The 27,829-nt window shown below is 34.6% G+C and overlaps 1 protein-coding gene across 2 annotated transcripts; it reads left to right on the top strand.

The window, feature by feature from the left end:
- The first annotated feature begins 876 nt into the window (after positions 1 to 876).
- LOC133172011 (paxillin-like) lies at positions 877 to 27,829 on the top strand. Of its 2 annotated transcripts, none has more exons than XM_061306812.1 (10): positions 877 to 1,112; positions 14,691 to 14,947; positions 16,078 to 16,225; positions 17,918 to 18,062; positions 19,774 to 19,924; positions 20,564 to 20,806; positions 22,343 to 22,516; positions 22,711 to 22,826; positions 26,409 to 26,523; positions 26,714 to 27,829. In XM_061306812.1, exons 1-10 carry the CDS (start codon positions 1,076 to 1,078, stop codon positions 26,978 to 26,980), a joined length of 1,653 nt encoding a protein of 550 aa, XP_061162796.1. In that variant the 5' UTR covers positions 877 to 1,075; the 3' UTR covers positions 26,981 to 27,829. The 2 variants fall into 2 exon arrangements, with proteins under 2 accessions (XP_061162796.1, XP_061162798.1); XM_061306814.1 differs by lacking the exon at positions 877 to 1,112 and adding an exon at positions 11,623 to 11,762.

Genomic DNA, 27,829 nt, shown 5'->3' with positions numbered 1-27,829 from the left:
CTTTTACAATTCACTTCTAGATCTCTTGTTGGTTAAGATAAATAATTTATTACTCTTCAGCAGCATCTTCAGATAAGGTTTTCTTCTGTGAATATCCGACACTGTAATTGCAGAAGAACTTTAAAGATGATCAACCTGACTTGCAAGTAATCCGTTTAGTTTTAAACACTTGTCCAAGTCTGGAGAGTGAATATAAAGGAACAAATAGGGTGCTCTTATCAGGGAACAAATTTACACTCTATTTCTCAACATTCTGCTGTCCAATAATAAAAAGAATATTCTACTAACTACTTTGTACTATGTAATAACAGTGTTTTTGAACTCATGCATATTCCATAAGATGTAGGTGTAATATATCCTATAAAACATAAATTAGACATATTCGTTCTCAATAAAAGTTGGAATTTATTTTACATTAAGGAAAGATGATAAAAAAAAAATGGATGTATGGATTGATATATATATTTTGGACTTATTTTGGTTGTAAAATGATGCAAATAATAAATTTCTAAGATATTATTAAGAAATTGTAGACTTTCTGTGATGTTCAAATTTCTACCTTTTTGCAACCATCCTTATTAATTTAAACAGTAAACTCTTTGTAATTTTAAATCCCATTACTGTGAAACTTTGAATGAAAAATTAATAACTATGCGGTGAAACTTATTCATTTTACTTATATAAACACGATTTATTATTTTCTAAATTTTTGACAAAAGTTTGTATCATGTGTCCTTGAGGTGCTCTAGCAGGAGGGAGAAAACATTCTCAACAGGATCCGCCCCTATAAGATCGGGCACGAGTACATGCCATTTAGAACGGAAGTAGTTCCGGAATATGTGTAATGGGAACAAAAAAATTTATAAAGTTATGTATCAACATTTTTGACATTTTTTAAGGACAGTTTGAGTGGTCTAGTGTTGTTGTCCTTATAGACAGATTATACAAGTGAGGTACAAATTACATAGTCCATCTATGAGTCGTCATCTCTCATAAGTGTATTCAGGATTTCCTCTGAATATTTCTGTTATTTTCATACCGGAAGCAAGACAACAAACTTAACAAGTGGTAGTTGATGCAACACTATAGCCAGAGAGTAATGGAAGATTTAGGTTTGTCTAGTTTATTCTTTTCCACTAATGATTTTGTTAGTATGTATTTAACTGAACTGTTAACAGGAACACTTCAGTTATAATCCGACTTTCCTCTGTTCCACTGCTGGCATTACTGAATTGCTTGTCTGAAATGATTTCAGATATTTATTCCCTTTAAAAACTCAGCATTGTTTTATGTGATAAAATACTCGAATTATAATGTAAAAAGTGATGATTTTCTGTTATAAGATAGAAATATATATATAGAGATCTCAGATCTGTAGCTAAAATTTTATGTTTGAAGCATGACTCCCAGAGGAGATTCTCAACTCTTGCCATTGACAGGTTTACTAGCCAAAATATGTGCCAGACCAGACATAAATTTTGTAATCTTAAAGATTGGTTGCATGACTTCAAGTCACATGTTCTTTCTTGAAACTCCTTCTCTGTTGAATTAAAAAAAAACTTATGAAAATGTAACATTCTTAATAATAGATAGATAGAATTTAAAAGGTTTGATTTCATTATCTTTGATCATGTTGGCATACTTGTTCAGTTAAACAGTGTGAAAATTGAAAAGTACTTGTTACTTATGTTTCTGTGTTACTTATGTCTCTCTGTTACTTATGTTTCTCTCTGTTACTTATGTCTCAGTTACTTATGTCTCTCTGTTACTTATGTCTCTCTACCAGTGTTCGAAATTCAGAATTATTTTCTATGGGTCCAAAGGACCCACAGATAAAGGGACTACACGAGTCCTTTCAGGGCAGCGCAGGCCAAAAAATAATACCATTAAATATTTTGGGAAAATAAACTTTTACGTATCGATGATCTTGGTAAGTTTATTGCTTCATATGAAATATGTCAATTTAATAAAGGGTATCTACAATTCGCAAGTATTAACAATTTGAAACGGTAAGATATTAATCATCACACTGTCTTACTTGGTCATATATAACATTTAATGAGTTTGACATGTGTTTATTTAAGGAATGACTTTAATAGCTACCCAAGCGGTTTTATAAAAAAGCGTAAACTGTTCCAACCCAGGTTATACCAGTATAACTTGGGTAGCTATTAAAGTTATTCCTTATAATTTAATTTCCCATCATTAAGTGTAAAAAAATAAAACAATTTCTCCTTCAAAAATGCCCTTAAATTGTACGTATTTTAAATGTAACGTCAAGCGGATTGATACGTAAGTCATTGTGACGTAGGCAACCCAGGTTATACGCTATTTTCTATTTTTTTTATCCAATCAAATGACGCTTTACAACCAAAATTAAATTATATTACAATATACATACTTTTCCTCAGAAATATAATTGCTGTTTTAAAATCCGCGGATAAAAAATTACGCAGGTTTCATAGATTACCACAATATGTTGATAAAATGTAACCGCATACATATAACGTAACTTTATTCCATACAGAAAAGAAATCAAATCTTCAGTATTTATTTAAAATACACATGAAAGAAGAAATTATACGATCTTGATAAAAATAACAAGTTTTGCCCATCATAAGTCCAATTTGATTTAAAGACGCTCATTAGACGCTCATTGGTTAAAATGTTTAATATATCCAATTAAACATGTTAAAATGCAGGAAAGATATAAAAGTTAATGTAAATACATACACCAATATACCTAAACTTTAATCGCAACTTCTTACGCCTTTCCAACAAGCGGTAAAGAAAAACAACGGTCTGAGAAGATGTGATTGACGTTAACTTATTTCCCGGCAAATCATCATCGGCCCAAAATTATTTCAAGGACCCATTTAGTCATACTATTCGTGAGTCCTTTCGTTTGTACGTCGGCGCAGGACCGACGGGCCGACGCTAATTTCGAACACTGCTCTCTACTCACAAAAGGTCATTATCACGTACATGTTATATATAGTTATAATGATGTAACAATTTCCACCATAGGAAGAGCCTCTTAAGGTTACTTGTTCTATTATATAATATAACTATAAGTCTATTCTTTATAAATGCTTGGCAGGGGTTCAAAATTTTTTTTATCATGGTCAAGTCCAGGACTTAAAGAGTAAATTTTAGGCAAGTCCGAGGAAGAAATTTCTGAGTCCATATTTTCATGATAGATAAAATTATATTTTATATATCAATGCATTTGACTTGTCCGCCGTAATCGGAAAACTTTGACAAAATGAACAAAACATCGTTTTCATATCGTCATTTTAATCAAGCCACAGCCTATCATCACGCCAGTGGCTTTGGAATTCGCGAACTCTCTTCTTGTCATAGGTTCTGTCTTTGGAATTGTTATTTTGATCCCCAGCTTCATGTTCCTCATGGGGTCTTTTATTTCTCGTTCCTTTCCAGGTAAAACCAAAATTTAACAAACTCATGTCATATGGGAGGAAACATGAGAAATTGCGTAAAAGCAGGTGTCTAACCGCAACGGAACATAAAAAGACGGATTATATTTTTGAGACGTTCGTAATGTTTTGTGGGTATATTAACGCCAAAAAATCCACATTTTTATTCAATACATTTGAGAATTTGCTTTATTTTTAGTTTTACGAACTTTTTTCTTAACTTAAATAAAAGATAAACAAGAAACATTGCCAAGTCCCAGGACTTTTGGCGATTCTAAATGCCGAGTCCGGATCCGGAATTTGTTAGTCCGGGACGTCGGGCTTGAGGAATTTTGAACCCCTGCTTGGTATATATGGTAAAAACTAAACTTAATAATAATTCTATTTGTAAGACAAATTCCGGTACAGAATAATCATGTGATAATGGGCACCAGTGACCACGACAAGAAGTGTATTTACAGTTCAATATTTTTCAGGTTAATAATCTTATTATCATTCAGTACTATTTTCTACCATATGACTACCAATAGTCAGATATGAAGTGATGCTGACTAAAGAGTAGAAGGATCAGTCATTGTCTGTACAATTACTGGATTGAATCTTTTAACTTTTGAATATATCTATACCTAATTCATTTATGAGATTTTGTGCTCAACATGGTACATGCCATACTATGGTTCATTTAATGTATGTGTATTGGGGTATGTATGACTAACTTGATACATGTATACATTGTGTTGGGTTAGTAACAGGACTTTTAGCTTTGACGTCTATATTCTATTCTAGAAGCATTGCAGCAGTGTATTTTCATTTGAATGTTTGTTTTTTTTTTTCAACATTTGCTCGTGTTTGAGTGTGCATATTTTCCTGTTGTAGTATTAATTTGGTAACAATACAATCCAGATATAAAATGTTTTGTATAAAAGTAGAATTTTGTATGTCATGGAGGACAGGCAGATTGGTCATTAAACACTGAGATACGTAAACACCTAGATCTGTATGTCAATATTTAGTATTTACTTTATATGTTTCTTCCCTTTCTATGATTTCTTACCCTGACAGGTGAAATGTCTACTTATAGTGTACAGAACAAAAAGGAAAGAATCAGATATATCAAAAAGGCTATCATATCTTTTGTTGGCTCACATAAATTCTTTGTACATTAATTTGTAGATTTCAAAGTTAACTTATATAAGATTGAAAGTTTGGAGTAAAAAATTTAAAATTGTTTATTTTTTATTTCCTTTAAATTATGCTAGATCTATCTAGGTCTATGAACTAAGGAATCATTGAATTTCAATTATAAAAACTATCTTTTTGATGCATCACTGATTTTGAGGCTGACCTTTTTTTTTAAAAAAGTAGGAGCTGCTGAATAATACTGAATTATTAATAAAATTAAAGAGGGGGGGAAGTACATTATGATTTATGTGAAACACAGTAAATAGTTATAATATTTCAAACACAGGGCATAGACAGACTGACAGAGTCATGACATCTGTCCGTGGACAGTGATCAACAAACATGTAGGCATAGGATCTAACTAAGTGTAAACAACAAATACATTAATCGCCATGAAAATGATTGTTTTAGTTAGATATGATCTAGCTCGCACCCATTTCTCATCTTTGTTTATGTTTTAGAAATGAGAATATTGCTTTGCTTTTATTGGTACATCATGTCATGAGGTTTGGTGTCTTTCTAATATGTCCAGATGATAAATCTAAGGACTAGACTTGTTACTTCAGAAACTTCTCAGTCAGACTGTACATTTGTGACTTTGTGAATTCTCTTTTATCCCACATGTAGTAAAAGCAACTGTACACCATTTACCTTAAAAAATTTCTTTTACATCAATACCTGCTGGAATGATGGATACAAGAAAATGTGTTTTTGATCTAGGTTAGCTGTGTAATAAGGAGCAACACAGTAGGAAGGAGAGCACAGGTGATACATGTATTATGTCTGACAGTTGACAACAAAATTACACATGTCATGAGGGCACCTGTTGTTGATGAGGACCGAACAGAAAGGTCACACACAGAAGGGTTTTTTCCTGTTTTTAAGATGAGGTTTGAACCTCTGAATAGGTCTTTGTTTGGGGATGTCACATTCATTTTTAGCTCACCTGAGCTGAAAGCTCAAGTGAGCTTTTCTGATCACCCGTTGTCCGTCGTCCGTCCGTCTGTCCGTCTGTCCGTCTGTCCGTCCGTCTGTCCGTCCGTCCGTCTGTAAACTTTTCACATTTTCAACTTCTTCTCAAGAACCACTGGGCCAATTTTAACCAAACTTGGTACAAAGTACCCTTGGGTGAAGGGGAGTTTAAATTGTTAAAATAAAGGGCCAAGTCCCCTTACAAGGGGAGATAATCAAGAAAAGACAAAAATAGGGTGGTGTCATTAAAAAATCTTCTTCTCAAGAACCACTGGGCCAGAAAAGCTGAAACTTATGTGGAAGCATCCTGGGATAGTGTAGATTCTAAATTGTTAAAATCATGACCCCCGGGGGTAGGGCGGGGCCACAATAGGGAATCCAAGTTTTACATTGAAATATATAGGAAAAATCTTTAAAAATCTTCTTCTCAAGAACCACTGAGCCAGAAAAGCTGAAACTTATGTGGAATCATCCTGGGGTAGTGTAGATTCTAAATTGTTAAAATCATGACCCCCGGGGGTAGGGCGGGGCCACAATAGGGAATCCAAGTTTTACATTGAAATATATAGGAAAAATCTTTAAAAATCTTCTTCTCAAGAACCACTGAGCCAGAAAAGCTGAAACTTATGTGGAAGCATCCTGGGATAGTGTAGATTCTAAATTGTTAAAATCATGACCCCTGGGGGTAGGGGGGGGGGGCACAATAGTGAATCCAAGTTTTACATTGAAATATATAGGAAAAATCTTTAAAAATCTTCTTCTCAAGAACCACTGAGCCAGAAAAGCTGAAACTTATGTGGAAGCATCCTGGGATAGTGTAGATTCTAAATTGTTAAAATCATGACCCCTGGGGGTAGGGCGGGGCCACAATAGGGAATCCAAGTTTTACATTGAAATATATAGGAAAAATCTTTAAAAATCTTCTTCTCAAGAACCACTGAGCCAGAAAAGCTGAAACTTATGTGGAAGCATCCTGGGGTAGTGTAGATTCTAAATTGTTAAAATCATGACCCCTGGGGGTAGGGGGGGGGCACAATAGGGAATCCAAGTTTTACATTGAAATATATAGGAAAAATCTTTAAAAATCTTCTTCTCAAGAACCACTGAGCCAGAAAAGCTGAAACTTATGTGGAAGCATCCTGGGGTAGTGTGGATTTTAAATTGTTCAAATCATGACCCCCGGGGGTAGGGCAGGGCCACAATAGTGAATCCAAGTTTTACATTGAAATATATAGGAAAAATCTTTAAAAATCTTCTTCTCAAGAACCACTGAGCCAGAAAAGCTGAAACTTATGTGGAAGCATCCTGGGATAGTGTAGATTGTAAATTGTTCAAATCATGACCCCCGGGGGTAGGGCGGGGCCACAATAGGGAATCCAAGTTTTACATTGAAATATATAGGAAAAATCTTTAAAAATCTTCTTCTCAAGAACCACTGAGCCAGAAAAGCTGAAACTTATGTGGAAGCATCCTGGGATAGTGTAGATTCTAAATTGTTAAAATCATGACCCCCGGGGGTAGGGCAGGGCCACAATAGGGAATCCAAGTTTTACATTGAAATATATAGGAAAAATCTTTAAAAATCTTCTTCTAAAGAACCACTGAGCCAGAAAAGCTGAAACTTATGTGGAAGCATCCTTGGATAGTGTAGATTCTAAATTGTTAAAATCATGACCCCTGGGGGTAGGGCAGGGCCACAATAGAGAATACAAGTTTTACATTGAAATATATAGGAAAAATCTTTAAAAATCTTCTTCTCAAGAACCACTGAGCCAGAAAAGCTGAAACTTATGTGGAAGCATCCTGGGATAGTGTAGATTGTAAATTGTTAAAATCATGACCCCTGGGGGTAGGGCAGGGCCACAATAGTGAATCCAAGTTTTACATTGAAATATATAGGAAAAATCTTTAAAAATCTTCTTCTAAAGAACCACTGAGCCAGAAAAGCTGAAACTTATGTGGAAGCATCCTAGGATAGTGTAGATTCTAAATTGTTAAAATCATGACCCCCGGGGGTAGGGCAGGGCCACAATAGGGAATACAAGTTTTACATTGAAATATATAGGAAAAATCTTTAAAAATCTTCTTCTCAAGAACCACTGAGCCAGAAAAGCTGAAACTTATGTGGAATCATCCTGGGGTAGTGTAGATTCTAAATTGTTCAAATCATGACCCCGGGGGTAGGGCGGGGCCACAATAGGGAATCCAAGTTTTACATTGAAATATATAGGAAAAATCTTTAAAAATCTTCTCAAGAACCACTGGACCAGAAAAACTGAAACTTATGTGGAAGCATCCTGGGGTAGTGTAGATTCTAAATTGCTCAAATCATGACCCCCGGGGGTAGGGCAGGGCCACAATAGGTATTACAAGGGGGGAAGTCTGGTAATGAACAGCCTGACCAAAGTTACTCAGGTGAGCGATGTGGCCCATGGGCCTCTTGTTATTTATGTAATGTCTATGCACAGTGACCTTGAAAAGTAAAATTATAACATAAATGTGCAATAGTCTTCAAATAACTATAAAATTTCTATGATAATAGCTAGTGAATAACAAATAAGCCATTCTAATGATAGTATTGAGTGAGTGTATGTTCATTTATAAGGGTCAGATATTAGGTATGGTACATGTAGGATGTTATGCTGTTGTTATACATCAAAGATGTTAGCTGCAGAACTGTAGCTCTCTGGTTCAGAAAATTCAAACAGATAAACCAGAGAGCTACAGATCCAAGCATTGTAAAAACCTTCAATTTACGCTGCCACATTTTTGTCACTCACTTCAGGTATTATTTCTAGCATTTTATTATTTCCTCCACTTCAAGAATGGTATCAGATAAATAATCATAGTATTTACTCCTATTCTTAATACTTTATTACCTTTCAACGGTTCCAAACAGCCCTTTAGGGTTTTGGAATTTCAGTTTAAAAAAAGTCCTATTCTGACGTCCATGATGAGGGTCGTGCAAAAAAAGTCTTTCAAAGAACATACACTTGCAGAGAAAATGTAAATAAAAAATTGTGGAGATTCAACTATCATGTATATATTGTCTATAAAGAAGGCAATATGTATATAAAAAAGAAATGAGATTAATATACTAGTATATAAAACTCGGGTGTGTTATTTTAGCATGACACCAACATGGACATCGGAATGCATTTTTTTAAAAATGATACTCCAAGACCACATAGGGCCGTTTGGAACCGTTAAAAGATTAAAAAAGTATTAAAAATAGGAGTAATATATACATGTATTGGTGATTAACGGATACCGTGATTAAAAGTGGGGGGACGCATAAAATTCAAGAAATAATAATTAACTAAGCGAGCAACAAATCGGACAAATAAACCATAGAGCTACAAATCCAAGCATTGTAAAAACAAGGTTTTACAATGCTTGGATTTGTAGCTCTATGGTTTATCTGTCCGAATTTTCTCAACCAGAGAGCTACAGTTCTGCAGCTACAAAGATGTAAGCTGTGGTGTATTCATGAAATCACAGTTAAATTTGAGCTACTTTGCTGTGTCAACCAAGGTCAATCAAAAGAAATCACCTTCATTACTTCTTTATGCTTCCAAGTACCTTCATTATGAGCTTAATTTAAAGGTGAATGTGATGCTCTCATGCAAATGTGTTGCTACGACTTGGAAAAATCAGATAATTTAAAGCAATTCATGTTCAACAAAGTGCCGGACTGAGAGATACAGTGTCATTAACTTGCAAAGGCCAGAGAGGGAAAATATGCTTTTCTCCACTAAATGACAGCAAAACATGGTAACCTCATCTATTCCATATGTACTACAGTGGGGTGAGAACATGTATATACAATGTACATTGTATTAATTGTTACAGTGTTTAACATTGCTTCAATGATACTCTTAACAGTGTGCAGTCTGTCCATCTATTTGTCCAAAATTGAAATTTGATGCCTCTTTGGAGTACATAGACTGACTTTCCTTAAACCTGGCAGATTTCAGTCTCATTTTATCTAGATATAAATACATGTACCTTCGCTAAGAAGTTTATTGAGATCTTGAGATTCTTACAAAAGGTTAATTCATGACAAGTGTTCATGTAAATGTCTTGTTTGTTACATTTGGTTAGTTATTCATTGAAAAAATCAGACACAGAAAATACAATGAAATTTTTTTTTATTTGAAATTACTCCTTATTTTTGAGGTTCCAATGTTTTACTTAATAAGCATGGAAAATGAAGTTTGGCAACTCTCCTGGGAGGTAACATAAGGTTCCGGAGCTAGCATAAGGTTACAAGTTTTATGTTCATTTCCATAGTATGTGTACAGTAGAAATTTTCTGTCAGTATTAAAGTTGAAAGTCTTACTGCTACATAGGTAACCGACAAATTACTATATTTCATGTGGTGCAGACCTAAATCTTTAGCTTAATAGACTTTTTTCATAATTTAGTACTACATGTATATGCATGATATTAATAGTGTATAATGCTATTTCAGTGCCCAAATTGACTAAAATATCGCATATAAATTATTTTACAAACAATCAGTTTACATAAATGATAAGATTCTGCAGACTGTAGAAGCTAGTCATATTAGAGTTATCTCTCTTGGTACATGTACTTAACTGCTATGATGAATCTGAAGTGTTTATCATTTCACAGCAATCAAGACTTGATTATTCTTCATCAGCTGACAGTGCATCCATTGATGAGTAATAGCTTGTGCAGATTTTTCCCAGACACTAATGAGATTGAAGGAATAGGCTATTTATAGATGCAGCCTCCAACTGCCTGACATTCTGTTGGGGTTACATCATCAGAAAATTAAATTTACTTATCTCTGTACTCAGGGAATGTGTTAGAACTCAATTTCAAAGAGTGTAGGTCTGTTAGAGGCTATGAGACAGGGTTTGATTTACTTGTACATTACAAAATATGGTAATGAAACCATTCAGATGCATTTAACAGGGATATATTTAGAAAAACATGATTATATGTGGTGTTATCTTATGGTCTATGCTATTTTCTATCATAGTGTGATAGACTTTCCTTACTTAGAAGTAATTATGTATGGTCAGTCATTTTAAATTTACTAAGCTAGTGCATGAATGCAACTTGTATCAGCTAAGAAGAAAAAGGGGGTTGTATTATTTTGCACACATTCTTTTTTTGATACCAAAAAATGGGGGTATATAGGTGATGGGGTGTCTGTCCATACGTCTGTCCATCCATTATGCTTGGGGGTACCCGTCTCTTATCTACAACTTCTCCTATACCAATGAATAAAATTTAATGAGACTTTCACAGAATCTTTATTACAGAGTGCCATTGCACACCTTTTCACATTCTGATGAGCTTCATATAGCAAAACATGGACACTTCCATTCTTTCTGTTACTGGGGATATATATCCATCTGTTATCTGCAACTCCTCCTATATCACTGAATAAAATTTCAGGAGATTTTTCTCAGAATCTTTATTTACATGGTGTCATTGTGCATCTCCTATTTAAAGTTTTGATTGGACACATATTTGGGGCTTCCCATAGCAAAACATGATGGTCTTTGCCATTAAACTCATATGGGACCCAGGGAGTGGGGAGGGGTATCATTTTGTGGGCTCATTGCTCACAGTACCTCTAGTTTAATAAGCAGTTGTGTGGAAATTAATGACCTATGCAAGAATGCATTATATGCATGCAAGTTTTTTGAAAAAGGATCTGCATTGTACTTTTTTCCAGTCATGGATAAAGAGATAATTAAGATGGTTGAAAACTATAGATGCCAAATTTTAGAATTTAACTGTTATATACTGCTGTTTAATAGATCTGACATACCACTTTGTGAGGGAAGCATTTCTTTTTAATAAAACTTCAAGTCAGCATTAAGGTTGTGATGTTAGTGAACAATATGACTAAATCAAACACAAGATTACGGACATGTTTTTCTCGGCTAGGAACCAGGTATGCTAGGTCAGCCTCCCCCCAAGTGCTTGTAAAGAGAGGTATTAAAATTGTAAATAGTTCCACTATATAGGGGGGAGTAAGCTCTCTGTGCATTGATATTTACCAGATCTGTAATCATTGATAACTTTGACAAGATCCCTGTGAAATTCTTGGCAGAGTATATCTGTGTTTTCGGAGTAGATGATTCACTAGGAGGCCTGCTGCAGAAAGGAGAGCCATGATAGAAATAGGTAGGACACTTTGGAGTTTTAATTGATAACTAATTTACTTTCTCAATTAGAAAAACCTGTTTTTAGCTTCTTTTTCTCTGATTTCCTGCATGGTAAATTGATTGATGATTGTTTTTTCTGAATGGAGAAGCACTGGGGGGATGATTGGAGAGGGAATTCTTGACCTTGATTGACTTTCTAGATATTGTATCTACAATTATGTAACCTGTTTATGGCTGGGGAATGGAAGAATTCCTGCCTCTGATGTGAATGGTAACATATCACAGATACAGTTACTGTACATTATGACACTCGGTGTATTACAAGTGGTCGGGATAGTATGTATAGTGGTATATCTTGTATCAACAAATAGTACTTGACTGCAGTATTAACGGGGGATAAGTGAGGGGACTCTGTGGTTCTTACTTTTCTCAGTACTTCTACTAACTCTCTTATAACTCCGCATTCGGGTGCAAAGTAGACCAGGAAATATGCTGAAATTTGTGAAAGTTTCTCCAAGGTTGCCCAGGAAGAAAGTTAAGTAATTACATAATGTTTTCTGTCTTGATCATGTTGATATGGAAGTTTTAACTTCCTGTAATTATGGTGTTGTACTGTATCTGTAAAAGATGTTATTTTGCTGTGCCTTCACATGTTTTAAACATTGTAAACAATGTTACATAGAGTATGTAAAGTAAGAACATTTCAGAAGATACTGAAATTTTGGGAGGAAAACTTTCTCATGTTTATTATGTTTTCTAATTTTGATAATAAGGGATAGTCACTCTGATAGAGGTGTTTAACCTTTCAACATAACTTTATTGTTACATGTAGCTCTGATCAGCATTCATGGAATATTTCAGTATAATGGCTGTTCTCTCCGTGAAGTGGTTGTATGACGGGGGCTGACATGTGTTTTCTCTCTGACAATAAGAGCAAGCTGACTGATAAATCCCCAGATTCCCTCCAGATAAGTAAGATAATGGGGCACAAAGATATAATGGCTCCCATCCTCAGAACCTGTTCTCTGTCAATTTCCTACTTCACAGAGCACAAAATTTGCATTTTTATATTCCATTTTTACACACTGATTCAGCTGAGGCTTAAAGCTTGTTGTGAGAAACACATGCAGCTCTAGGGTAAAATCCAGAAAGGCTGTGCCATTCTGCTGGTGCATTTTACTGCAAATGTTTTACGAGTCATCCTGTTATAGATTAAGTTGGAATAATTAATAATGTAGTTTTGCTTTAACACTGCAGTGAGAGAAATAAAGAGTAATGGTACAATGATTCAGTGTTCCTATAAATGTATTTTTGAATCTATGTTTGACATCAATATGTGTTACTATGAGAGATTTCGTATAGGAACGGAGATCAAAGAATTGATGTCATTAGGTAGTGTTGTACAAGACTGATTGATTATGGTAGTAATGTACACCTGGATCAGGAGATGTGGTTATGGTCACATTACGACCACAGTACGACATCCCACATAGGTTATCAGCTGGGCCACATTGTTCGTCATCTCCCTGCATGAGATGTATTTAGGATTCCTATTTTGTATCAAGTACCACTTAAGGCTTGTTATTCACTGTTGACGCATTCCGTAAATCTGTATATTTTACATGTGCAGAACATGTAGCTATCCTAAGTGTAACGTTAGATGAACACCGGAAAGCCCTTTGTAAGTTAAGGTGGTAGCTGGAATCCTGTAAGCATTGAGGGCTTCTTTTTATCAGGAAGTTTGACTTGTCTTACAAATTATATTTGTGAAAACATGGACTGTAAAAGAATTTTTTGAAAACCTTTTTATATACTTGTATGTTCATTTATACATGTATACTATAGATGTACATGTTTACAGTACACATGTATCTTTGTTATACAATTAATCAAAGTTCAATTTGACAGAGAGAGAGAGAGAAATTATGTATAGGTTAATGTCCAGGTACCTTTCTATTCCTTAAAAGAAATGGAGCAGAGGCCCCCTTTTGGGGCCTAGGGCCATTGCTTTTAAGGAATGGAGAGGTACAAAGATATTTACCTTCTTAAAATGAACTGTTCAAAATGTTCATAATTATTTATTTGTTAGTATAAATACAGATGTGATTTTTATTAGAAAAAATTAGTAGCATTTGAATAGAATTATAAAGAAATTGTGAAGTAATTTAAGAGCCATTTGACATCATTATTATAGTATCTAGTAAGTACTCCAGACAGGGATAGACATTAACTTTCAGATTCACTTGCCCAATCTCAAACATTGACTTGCCCAAAATCAAAACTTGATTGCCCAAAATTAAAAAAAAAGATTTATAAACTAATGTAAGCTAAAAAGAAAAAATATACATTTTTATCATAGAAATTCCCTTGCCCAATCGAACAAGTACATTGACAATTTCACTTGCCAGATCTGAGAATTTACTCGACCCGGACAATTGGACAACTGTTAATGTTGATCTCTGTTACTGTAACTCACCTACAAACAGGAGGTACAGGGTTTGATGCCTATTATTGCCACACTTTTATGATATCAAAGTTCTAACAAGATTAGCACCAATGGAGGTACCGTAGGGAGAACTTGTACATGATATAAACACTGTATTCTGCATGTGATATGCAACTCTCCATTCCCGAAAAAATATTAAGAGTGCTCAAAACAAAAAAAAATGACATCACAGTTGAATTTTAGTATTACATAGTGTACAAAATTTGTTTTGGAGATGTAATTTCTATTTAGACTCAGTATGGTATTGTAACTACATTTACCATCTCAGCTTGAACTTGGTGTTTTACAGGTGCAGTTATGAGTAACAAAACATTATTAAACATAGGGTAATTCTTTCAACGCAGCATATCTATTTTAGAATTTAGTCTGCAAGGCACAGCACAGGAGATTGACTATTTTAGTCTGAGAGATGCAGTAACTTTTTCTTTTGCAATGTTACAGATGCATTATTGGCTGACCTTCAGAACACCACCACACAAGTACGACAATACCAGCACGCGGACGGATCCAATCGCGCCGGGGATGTAGGTCAGCCAAGGGAGCCGGTACAGAACCATGCTCAGTACAGAAGCACTAACAATGATTATGATGAGAGGTACACACGGAGGTCTAGTGGCAGTGAGACACCACCACCCCTACCACCTCCGCCACCCCAAGAACTTCTGGAGAGCATTCCACCACCCAAACAGTTTGATCAGGTGAGATCCAGCAAGCCTAAGTCAAAGCAAAGGAAGTTGATGAATTTTGTTCTTATTAATATTAACATGGCCCAGAAAAGTTATATGAATTTGCATGAATGATCTACCATTTAAACTCGTGGACTGATTGGTTGTACATGTTGTTCATTTTTTTGTACATTTCATTTTCTATCTCAAGGTATATTCTTTGCATGAAGACAAAAAAAAAAAACAAGAGCAAAATAGAGCTGCATGTAAAAGAATCTTTTTTTCTTTTTGTTAAGTTAAAGCCTTTTTTATCAATAATGTTTCCTTTTCACGATAATACCTCCAATGCAAATTGAGCATGAGAAAATTTATTTTTTCTTTATCTAAACTTCTTTGAAACATAAATCCTGCAAATAACAATTCCATTTTGGCATATTTTGATTCCATTAACTGGAAAATTATGGGTAATGACTCCAGCAAAAATTTTACTTATTATTTTCTTTTGTAAACAGCGCAGACTGTCTGTATTTCAAGTATATCGAGAGGTAATTTAGAATATGAGCATATTTTCTGTAATGTATGAGATTTATTGCCTACTATTATATAACCATGGAAGTACAATAATTGTGTGGATGATTTACATAATATTATTTGTATATCCATAAAAAGACTGTATATATTTACCTTTATTGTTAGTCAAGGAGTAATACATATACCAAGTAATCATAGGCACACTTTAAAGGTGTCGTATGATGTTAAAAGTTTATGAAAGGAAAATAATGTACGTGTTACGTAACTTACACAGTACACGGAATGTGTATATAGACAGCTGTATTGATGAATAGTTATATCGGAGCTTTGTATGACTTTTAAGGAAGTTGAAGCTATTGTATCCTCCACTGTGTTAACAACTTTGGTACTATGGTTTACAAGTAGCCATTTTCTGGGAGTATTTCGTTAGATGTGCAATCGGAATACTTAAGTCCACACAGCAGAATTCTGTATTTTGTCTTTACAACAGGCATTCTGGTTGTGAAAATATATCCCTTTTTGAGAAAGACATTACATGTTAAAATTGCAAGCATGAAAAATCTTCTGAAGCATTTGATTGCTGTTTCTACAATTTTCTTGGTATTAGGAGATTCTGCATTTCTTATTTTCAGCCTATGTATTATGAGACCGGGGTGACACAGGTGAACGCCGATCAGCCTCGGACATCACAACTGAGCAACAATCTGTCCGAGCTTGACCAGCTCCTTAAGGATCTCAACTCGGCTCAATTCATGGCAGAAGTGGACAAACGCAATTCAGGTAAATTATCTTCATTCTGGCATATTTAAGTCTGTAGTGATTGTGATGTGAACTCTTTATGTGGTGATAGAACGTCTGTTAGATGCATTCAATACAGATGTACTGGTACTTTAATTAAATAAATAAACTGAATGGTAAAGTTGTCTTGATGAAACATATTACATTAAAAAAGGGTTATTTTCTGAACAGACTTTCAAGAAATTTTCTGTTTGCAGTTTGAATATTTTGTTTGCCCCCCCCCCCCCCAACCAGAAAAATTTGTAGGGGATATGTAAATATTAGTGATAAAGATGCTTAGTAATAGTACTATACCTCTGTGTAAACTGCTTTGTAAATGTTTTGCCAATAAGTTTATTTGAAAATAATACCACCATACATAAAATTCCAATTGTAAATATTTTACCTATATTTAGACAGTGAAATAAACTGTTTTCATTTCATTTAAAAACATTGCAGAGGATATGGTTTTTCCAAGGGGTAAAAAAGGTTCCCTTGTCAGAAAAACTGAAACTGAATTAAGTGTAATTTAATTAACTGATGTGTATTGAAGCTTAAACAAGACAGGAATTTAATTAGCTAAGAGACACAAAGTCGTTTAATATAGACTTTTGGAATGCTAGGCTTAATTAGCTCTTTATTCTTTTTTCTGATAACATCCTTCTATCTACCTTAACAGTCATGTCATAATTACTTCTTATTTCAGTTCCCTCTCCTCTCTATGAAAATGTACTTAAAATAAACAGTAATGGGGTATTTTAATAATTTAAATACTTGGCATTCCTGACACACACAATTAAAAGGGTCTCCGTCAATGAGCTTTAGAATAACTTCCAAAGATAAAGAGAACCTCCCCCTCAAAAAAAAAAGAGGTTGTCACACAGTTAAAAGATTTACAGGCGCTGCCACCCTGTAAGGGATTTGATTCACCACTGAGGTAGATTATTCCTGAGAGAGGAAAAAGTAATGTACAAAGTGGTGTCACTTCACAGTTGGTTATTGATAGGAGAGTAATTCACTGGCACAAACATTCACTTGACTTGGATGATTAATTGGCGTGTAAATCCATCACAGCTCTGACGGAGGCTACATGCTTGTGACTGTGCAATTCATAAATACTGGGTCATGTTAAAATGGAAATATAGTGGTAGGAAATTATTTTTTACAGTTCAAAGGAATTCTTTAGTGATCTGTAATGGCTCTGAAGTGAGTTTCAATCTGATTTAAGGATATAATTTTGTTGCTAGGATTTATACCCTTACACTTTGGTAGTGAGAGAGATTTTTTAGAATCTCTGACAGTATTTTTTTTTTATTTTGTTTGTTCTTTTCTAATGTGAATAAAACATAGCTCTGTATTCATATTCTCTTTGATTATACATGTAAGCGGACAATTTTGGCAAAGTTTATTGGGCTCATTCTTGCTGAAAGTAAAGCTAAGCAATCAATCTCTTGTTTAGAATGTTATCAAGATTTTTAATCTTTTTTTATAAAACTACCCTGGGTCATTCTTGTTGTGGTATGTTTGTAAAACCAGTGTTGATAACTCATTGCTGAGTCATTTTCTTGCCAACATGTGTGAATTTTTTTGTTTAATGAAAAACATACTTTTAATAGATAAGTTAACTTTTTTGTGAGCCATAATAACACATAAGATCTGATGTAATCCATGGATTTTTTTTGGTTGTCTTTTCAGGAAATCAGCCTATTACAAATGGAGGAGGTAAACAACCCCCTCCAGTGGCCCCAAAGCCCTCCCGAGAGGACAGAACATCTGTAGGAGGCCTCCTGGATATGTTAGAAGGTTCAGTGCCTGACACACCCAATAATAACTATAGAAGGTAGGGATTTAACATGATACCCAATATTAACTGTTAAATGAAGGTACCCAGTAATAACTACAGGAGGTAGGGATTTAACATGATATCCATGTTAACTATAAAATGTAGGTACCCTGGAATAACTTCAGAAGGTAGGAAATCAACATGACATCCAGTAATAACTAGAGAATGTAGGTACCCAGTAATAACTTCAGAAGGTAGGAAATCAGCATGACATCCAGTAATAACTAGAGAATGTAGGTACCCAGTAATAACTTCAGAAGGTAGGAAATCAACATGACACCCAGTAATAACTAGAGAATGTAGGTACCCAGTAATAACTTCAGAAGGTAGGAAATCAGCATGACATCCAGTGATAACTATAGAATGTAGGTACCCAATAATAACTGTAGAAGGTAGGGATTTCACATGATACCCAATAATAACTATAAAATGCAGGTACCCAGTAATAACTTCAGAAGGCAGGAAATCAACATGACACCCAATAATAACTATAGAATGTAGGTACCCAATAATAACTATAGAATGTAGGTACCCAATAATAACTATAGAATGTAGGTACCCAGTAATAACTATAGAATGTAGGTACCCCATAATAACTATAGAATGTAGGTACCCCATAATAATTACAGGAGGAAGGAAATCAAAACAACACCCAGTAATAACTATAAAATGTAGGTACCCAGTAATAAGTACAGGAGGTAGGAAATCAACACGGCACCCAGTAATAACTATAGAATGTAGGTACGAAGTAATAACTACAACTTCTTACTGGTACATGTAGTACATTCATTTATAACTTAATAGTACATTGCACCTCTAGAAGAGTACATTTGTATGCCTGATGCTATATAGCTACTAACAGTCTTATGAAATGTCTACAGGAACTATATGTTGTTTACAATGTCTATCTCATTGGTTGGTATATATATGTGGATCCTCATCCAGTGCAGCAAAAACTAAATGTGAAATAATATTTTAATAAGATCGTGTTCTTCTGAACTACTTTTCTCTTCCTTATGCTTGGATAAATTTATCACATATATTTAGTATTACTCACATCAGTGTGAAAAAGAATCTCACAAGATAAATAAGAAATTCAATTCTTACTCAATAAATTTTTAAAGCATTACTTGTCTGTTATATTTGGCATATACATTATCTTTAAATCATTATTTAAATGCTCAGTTATTGATCAAAAGGCATGTCTCTCAGGGTAAAATATTTGGTTACAAATCAATTCACACTTTAGTATGTTCAGTACTTTATGTACATGTGTATTTAAAACTACACAGTACAAATTTTTGGAGTACCAAAGTCATAGTAATTTGTTATGATATTTCCAAAATTATTTTTTCAACCTTTTTTTTTGTTTTCGTATAAAACAAGTTTTCAGAAGAAATAGTATGATTGGTGTGTTTATTATTGTCCCATTAATACTTCACAAGCAAGTCAGCTTCAGAAAAATGCAGAAAAAAGACCTGCATATCCTCTGATAAAAGTGAAGTACTTCACATTACTGTTTTAAGGGTCTTATTATTTTCTGTCCAAACAAATTTCTGACATTTTTAAAAACTGTTTCAACCACATATACAGTACTTGCAGTCATGATTCATTTTTTGCACATTTTAGCACTAAGATTTCCTTCAAACCTCATTTTAAATTGTAAGCATTTTGTCACTACTTTTATATTGTATGCATTGTTTTGTAGTCCCCCCACCAATGATAACTATGAATACACCTCCGATGTACCACCTGCCCAGCCCCAACAGACCACGATTCAGATCCAGCCTAAACCACAAGCCACTTCTACAGCAACCCGAGAGCTGGACGAACTCATGGCAACATTGTCTGGGTTCAAGGTCAGTCAGCTTGATTTGTTGAAACGTTGTTTCTATTCAAGTCCTGAAAACTTTTCAAATATGGAGTAATGTGTGTATTAAATAACTTGACATGCAACACAATATGTTATAAATTAATTTTATGGCGCAGAACAGTATATTCAGCATGTACTTGAAAATGGAGGTTTAAGTATTTAGAAAAAAAGACTAGAATTAGAATTTGTATGAAAGTGTTTGTATTACTGTAGATCACTAAATTTTTGTGACACCTTGTTTTCGCAAGATACACATTTACCCTTTATTAGCTAGACAAAATTTTCATGAATTGTGGTTACTGCTCTATATAATCTTTAGCAATACTAATATACGCGAGAATAATATTTTTACAAGCACACTGTCTCGCGTAATTACACGAAAATAAAGTTCTCACGAATAAAACATGATTTACAGTATTAAAAATCATGTGTCAAGCAGTAAAATCTACATGCTATCAACACATTCTCTGGTTTTAAAAAGTAATTTTCATTTCGAGTGAGGGACAAAGTTTAGTGACTTGTTAGACTGTATAACCAATTACAATGAAAATCTTGGTTTTCCTTCCAAATTTGTTAAGACATTGAAGTTATAAACTTTGATTTTGATTTGATTACTGTTACATAGGTCAGTGGAGGTAGCTCGCATGAGAGAACTCAGAGGTCAGTCTCCCCTTCTAGTGAACCACCCTATGCTAAACCCCAAAAGAGAAACCCCTCTCAGAGCAGTGCTCCATCCACCCCTGTTGCACCCCAGAGAGAAGAGCTAGATTCCATGTTGGGAAATCTTCATGAAGACATGAAGAGCCAAGGAGTGACTACTAAAACTAAGGGTGTCTGTGGGGCATGTAACCAGCCTGTGATTGGTCAGGTAAGATAGACCATGTAAAGTTGGGGTACTGTGGAATCATCATTGTTTGTGGGGGATCAATGTTCGTGGGTCACCCTTATCCACGAATTTACATCCCCACAAACATTTTTTGTCAACGTACTGATTAATTAAATCTACCAAATAAACGAGCTGCCCACGAAATTACATCCCCACGAACCAATAAAATTTTGCTTGCATACGAACATTGACCCCCACGAATTTAAATGATTCCACAGTATTGGGCATGTAATCAGCCTTTGATTGGATAGGTAAGAGAATGGACATTTAATTAAAGCTGCATGTAGTCATCTTGTAATTGGACAGGTGAGATAGTGGCCATTAAAGTAAAGGTGGGTATGGGGCATGTAATCGGTCTGTGATTGGACAGGTAAGAAAGTGGCCATTTAAAGTAAGGATGGGTTGTATGGGGAATGCAACAAGCTTGTGATTGATCTGGTAAGAGAATGGCCATTTAAAGAAAAGATGGTGTGTTGGGCATGTAATCAGCTTTTGATTGGTAATGTAAGAGAGTAGCCATTAAAGTAAAGTTGGGCTGTGTGGGGTATGTAATCAGTATGTGGATGGACAGGTAAGAGAGTGACCAGTTAAGTAAAGGTTGGTGTGTTGGGCATGTTACCAGACCACGAAGTGTAAGGAGGTTGTGGGTAGTGTAACCAGTCTGTGATTGAAAAGGTAAGAGAGAGACCATTACAGCAGTGTCTGGGGCAAGTAATAATCAGCCAGTGATTAGATTATAGGAGTGGTCATGATGGGTAAGGCCATATGTGTGTGTGTGTGGATGGTGATTTGTTAGATTTTTAACCAGTCGATGATTGGACAGGTGAAAGGATTACCCTTAAAAAAAGTAAGGATGGGGGGGGGGGGAGAGAGAAGCAGGGGGGTCTAACCTGATAGTTTAAAGTAAAAAAAAAGTTTTGGAAGTGTATCCATCCAGTGATGGGACAGGTAAGGGAGTGACTGTTAAAATGAGGTGCTGGATCTGTAACTGGTCACAGATGGTCTGGCACATGTAAGAGGTGAGGAGGGTTTGTTGGGTGTGTAAGCAGCCTATGATTGTATTGGTAAGTGAATGGTCATAATTACCATCATTAAAACTAGAGGGGGGATGATGAAAATGCTTCCTATTTTTTATTTCTATAAATTATGATATTTTAATGGAGTTAAAGTTTGCAATTTCTATGTAATAAAGCTTTCACCCGGGGTTTATTTTTGTGGAAATTAAAGAGTTATTATTTCTGCTGCTTTTAATGTTTTATTGTAAGTATCATTTTTGGAACTGTCCGTATGGTGATGAATTTTGTGAAACTCTAATCATTGCAAAATTGTTCCCCACACAAACATTTCCATGATTACAGTAAATGGACACTTTTACTACAGTAATTTTATTCTGATGGATGAATCTGAGGGATTAAGATATATAGGCCTAAAGCTTATTTTATATAGGTTTTATTTAGGTTAAATATATTTGAGTTATCTCCCTTTTAGATCTATAGTATGTGTATGTATATTTTACAGGTGATAACAGCTTTAGGAAAGGTATGGCATATAGAACACTTCACCTGTGCTAACTGTAATCTACCCCTGGGCACTAAGAACTTTTATGAGAGGGACGGAGCAGCATATTGTGAAGAGGACTACCATAAAATATTTGCCCCAAAGTGTGCCTACTGCAATGGGTCTATTGTAGATGTAAGACAACATATTTGTACATTCTGGCTGTTTCTTATCATTCCCAAGTTTTGTTTCAATTTGTAATCAAGATATTGGTCTCCAAGATGAACAAACCTTTTCAACATTGTAACTTTTTACACCTTTGGTCATTTTGGCAGTACTTTAACAAGATCAGTTGAACAATTTAGTTTAAATGAAATTTCTTCCCTCAGAAATGTGTAACAGCCTTAGATATGACGTGGCATCCAGAGCATTTTTTCTGTGCACAGTGTGGGAACCCTTTTGGTGATGATGGATTCCATGAAAAGAATGGAAAGGCATACTGCCGGTAAATGGTTTAATAGACAGTGAATACTGACTACATTATTAAGTCTTAATGTCAGATGTTAATTAAATGATATATTAAAACTTGGTGCATGCTGTGCAGAACTCTATTTTTATTACGTCACCGGAGTCATTCGGGTGACATATTGTCCATCTTCATGCCTTGTTCATTAACATTGGAACATTTTCAGCTTCTTTTCTGGAACCTCTGAACCAATTTCAACCATTTTTAGATCAACGTAGTCACTCAGGTGACCAATTACTATCTGTTTTCATCTGTCGTCATCCATCGTGCATTAACATTTGAACATTTTCAGTTTCTTCTTTGGAATCGCTGAATCAATTTCAACCAATTATAGCATAGAACATCTATGAGTGAAGGGGAACAAAAATTGTGAATTACATCGTCCCCGCCCCCCTGGGGCCTGAGGAGTGGAGCTAAATCTATTAAAATTGATGCAGTCTTTAAAAAACTTTTTCTTTAACCCTGAACATAAAGCAGTCAAACTGTTGGCATGATTGTAATAAATATTAAACCTTATACCAAAATTGTGAAATTCATGGCCCCCTGGCTCAGGGATTCTGGTGCTAGGGTGGGGTTCAATAGATCCTATAGTGAAAGTGCATTATTTCTTTGAACATATCCTTCTCTGCTCCTGGGTATTAAGCAAACAAACTTAGTGCATAGTTATGAGATGGAAGGGTGCCTCTTCCAAAATTGTAAAATTTCATGGCCCCTGGGTCAGGGGTTCTGGTGTTAGGGCAGGGCTATATTGATTATATAGTGAAAATAGCATTAATTCTTTGAAAATCTCCTTCTCTGCTCCTGAATATTAAGCAGATAAAGTTTGTGCATTATGAAGAACAAGAATGCTTCTTCCAAAATCGTGAAATTTGTGGCTCCAGGCTCTGGGGTCAGTTTGGGGCTCTATTGATTATATAGTGAAAATGCATTATTTCTTTGAAAGTCTTCTCTGCTCCTGGGCATCTAGGAGGCAACAGAGTACAAAGTTGTAATAAGCAAGGGTATATTTACCAAATTTATGAAATTCTTGACCACTAGGTCAAGTGTTCTGGAGCTGGGCAAGGCTCTTTTAGTACGTATTCCACTGAAAGTAGAAAAGTTATTCCCCTTTGCTACTCACTACATGTATTATAATTAATCAATTATTCAAGGTTAATAACAGTGGCAGATCCAAGATTCTTTTAAAGGGGGGGGGGGGGGGAGGGAGGGACACACCAGTTGGGGTCGGGGTGGGAGCCAAAGTCCCCTGAAACTCTCAAGTTTAAGGAGTTTTTGGAACAAGTTTTTGATTTATTTTAGCTATATTTTAGGTATAATAAATGCAATATCCAATGATTTATTAATATTATTTATATTTTTGGTCACAAAAGAGCCCTCCAACCCCCTCCCCATCCCCCTCTAAATCTTCCAATGAATAATATATTTGAAAGGTCAATTGAATGAGAAAATCATACAAGAATTTTATTGTTCAATAAAAAAAAGTACTTTCATGGTTTTAATGGTCAGATGGACTTATAAATAATAATAAATAAAAACCACACAAGAATAACTTGTCTTATTACATGTTCTTCATAGACCAAGAAAGGCCAATGTAAGAGGGAATGAGATGGAATTAGAAATAATGCTTGTTTAGACTGCATGGTAATAGTGACAAATGGGGGGGGGGTGTTGTAGATCTACTCTAGATTTGTTACAGAGTACTACTGTAAATCACTTTTTATGCAAGACAGTGTGTTCGCAAAAATATCATTCTCATGTACATTAGTATTTCTAAAGAAAAATTTTGTCTCGCCAATAAAGAGAAAATTTCTATCTCACAAAAACAAGGTGTCACGAAAATTTAGTGATCTACAGTAATTATTTTGTTGATCCCTGATCATCTTATTTCTATTTCTTGAGGGCAACATAGCTTCAACTATCAGTTTATTTTATGTAATACTTCTTTGGATCCTCTAAATTGTTTTACAAGGGGCATTTGAAAAGTTCTGAGAACTGCTTGCTAAAATAATAACAATTTTACAGAAGTTAATAAGTTTGATACCATTGAAAAGAGCTGGAAATTTGCACTTATATGAACGTAATTTTCTTATATTCATGATGTAATAACTCCAAAAATGATGTCAGAATCTCGAATGTGTAGCATACTGAAAAGTCGTGTTTTTTGTTCACATGAGAACATCGAAAAAGTGCTGTCAAAGGCTTCTTTGAAAAGATATTTCAAAGAAAATTTGCCTGGAAGTAGAGTAAGACTATAGGAATGGTACAGTAAATCAGCAATTCCATATTTTATTTTTTTTGCTTGGTTAATAAGCACAATAATGTTATCTTAGGCATTCATAAAAGATTTTTATTTATATGATATAGCTGGATTTTCGGTCTATTATATAGCTCTCCACTGTATTGAACAAAACATAATCTGTATAAAACTGAAGTGTAATAATGCAGTTTTCCACAAATGTATCTTGAGTATCAGGACTCTTACTGTTTACGAATATGGCGTACACAAGTCTTCCACAGGACAAGTTTTTGTGCGTATTTTTTCATATTATTTAAACTTCGGCAATCCAAAACTCACTACTGCTTTTGACTTTCGGCTCAAAAAAAAAATAAATCTGAGTTTCATTGCCATGTACAATCTTATTTATCTTCCATGATTTAAAATTTTCGAACATATCGAGTTCCAGTGTGGTTAGAACTACACCGGCGCCATTTTGGTTTTTACGAGAAAATATTTGAAATCCTTAGTTTAACCTCTCTTGAGCTTTAATCGTTCCCGCAAAATTGGTTAAAACACATGACGAATTAATGCCAGCAAATTTTATAACACCGTTCACTATTCTCCCGTGATTGTAAACTTTGTGTTTTTCTCACAGCAGCGTGTTTTTTACCCAATACTGTGCGCAATTTTTGATAATAATATTCTGTGTTTGACACACTCTTAAACCACCTCAGAACTATAGGAGCTCCTGAATTTAACCTCCATATGATAGACTGTAGTCTATGTAAACATTCTTCCAACTGGTAGTTGTGTTCCTTAGCGTGCATCCAAGTAATGAACAAAAGTTGACTTTAAAATTTTACTTCACTGAAATTGTTTCTCTTGTTCCGTCATTTTTATGGTCAGTGTGCTAGACATTCAAGATTCTGACGTCATTTTCGGAGTTATTACATAATAAAAATTACAAAGTGACGTCACAAAATGTGTATATTTTTGTGATTTGTCCAATGATATCAAACTCAGTAATTTCTGTTAAATGGTTAATATTTTATCAAACAGTTCTCAGAACTTTTCAAATGCCTTTCGTATTATACTCAGGTGACCGTTAAAGCCCTTGGGCTCTTGTATGAATACAGTAAACATGTTTATAATGAAGAGGCAGGGACGGACGATTTTGCTTCCTTATAAGAGTAATTTATTATATCCATCAAGTTTACAATATATTTTAAGTCACGGGGAATGAAAATCACTTAACTTTAAGCATGAATTTGTTATAAGCATGTTTGCTATAAGCGTCTTTTACAAATTTTTTGAATTTAATGTGATTTATTTTTCCTTTTAAGACAAGATTTCCTGGAGATGTTTGCCCCCCGCTGTGGTGGGTGTGGACATCCAATCCTTGACAACTACATTTCAGCCCTTTCTAGACATTGGCATCCTGAGTGCTTTGTCTGTAGGGTATGTAAAGCGAAAATGTCGCAAGTCTAAGCCTTCTTCACCTATTTTTTTCTCAGGAATGGAAACATCAATTAATTAAACTCAATATAAATATTAATTATCTGTGGTTATAAATTTAAAAGAGGAGAGGGGAGAGGTTGAGTTTGATTCAATAAATATGTTTATAATATATTTTCACTTTGTTTCTTAGGACTGTCACCAGCCATTTGGAGGTCGTAGTTTCTTTGACCATGAGGGTCTGCCATACTGTGAGACCCATTACCACGCCAAGAGGGGCTCCCTGTGTGCCACTTGTCAAAAACCAATCACAGGTCGCTGTATCACTGCTATGAGCAAAAAGTTTCATCCAGAACATTTCACATGTGCCTTCTGTCTAAAACAACTCAATAAAGGGACATTTAAAGAACAGAATGACAAGCCCTATTGTCACCCATGCTTTGTTAAACTGTTTGGCTAATGACCACACCCTTACAACTATAGTCAAGTTATGCAGGCTTTTTGTTATGATATATATACAATATTGTATTTTTATATGACATATCTATGATATATCTTTATTTGGATGACATTATTTTTACATTAATCACCTTTTTTTCACATCAGCAAACTTCTTGCTTGTTAGATACATATTTTAGTAGTTTATGTCGTAGTTTTGCCAGCAAAAATTAATTGTATTGCTTCAGTGTTAAGTTTCTGTTTTAATATTTACATAAATCAATGAAACACAACAAACTATGCTTCTACATGTAAAATCATGGTAACAGAGACCATACTAAACATGGTCTGGAGAGGATGCTCAATAAACATCAGATATTTTATTGTACTTGTTCCACAGTACAGATTCCAATATGTGACAATACTTGCTGCCATCTCAAAATACTGCAGTACCACAATGTGAATCAATGCCATTTTAGTGTATTATTTAACCTCTTGTTCTGTCAATTTCAAGTTGCTTTAATTTATCTGGTACCATTATTTAGACAGTTTTGTATAAAGCTTTGCCATTATGAATTGTTCAAACAAGTGATATTTAATCCTATCTTAAAGGGAAATGAATATAGGATATGTGTTAAGGTCAGACCTTAGATTTGGATAGTTGTACTGAAAAGATGCTGATATATGAAGTGATATGATGTTGATGATATTCATGTAGAATTTGTTTAAGATATATTTACATACACTTAAGGTAGCCATAATGAATAAAATTGTAACAGAACTGGATCATAGAAAAGTTTATAATGGCTTGTGATATAATGCAATTATTTGTTTATCTTGTCCAACATCTTAATAATAAATTTAAAATATT

The sequence above is a fragment of the Saccostrea echinata genome, unplaced genomic scaffold, assembly GCF_033153115.1.
Source record: "Saccostrea echinata isolate AGI-Se365-2 ecotype Australia unplaced genomic scaffold, CSIRO_AGI_Sech_v1 ptg000054l, whole genome shotgun sequence".
NCBI classification, from domain to species: Eukaryota; Metazoa; Mollusca; class Bivalvia; order Ostreida; family Ostreidae; genus Saccostrea; species Saccostrea echinata.
The sequence above is the reverse complement of the archived record's forward strand: the minus strand, read 5'-3'. Positions and strand labels throughout refer to the sequence as shown.

What these genes read in the sequence shown, in the direction of transcription:
- LOC133172011 (XM_061306812.1), top strand. Translation starts at nt 1,076, where the DNA reads ATGCAACACTATAGCCAGAGAGTAATGGAAGATTTAG. An exon ending in CAACATTGTCTGGGTTCAAG is followed by an intron (nt 19,925 to 20,563) that starts GTCAGTCAGCTT and finishes ACTGTTACATAG; the next exon opens with GTCAGTGGAGGTAGCTCGCA. An exon ending in CTGAGTGCTTTGTCTGTAGG is followed by an intron (nt 26,524 to 26,713) that starts GTATGTAAAGCG and finishes TTTGTTTCTTAG; the next exon opens with GACTGTCACCAGCCATTTGG.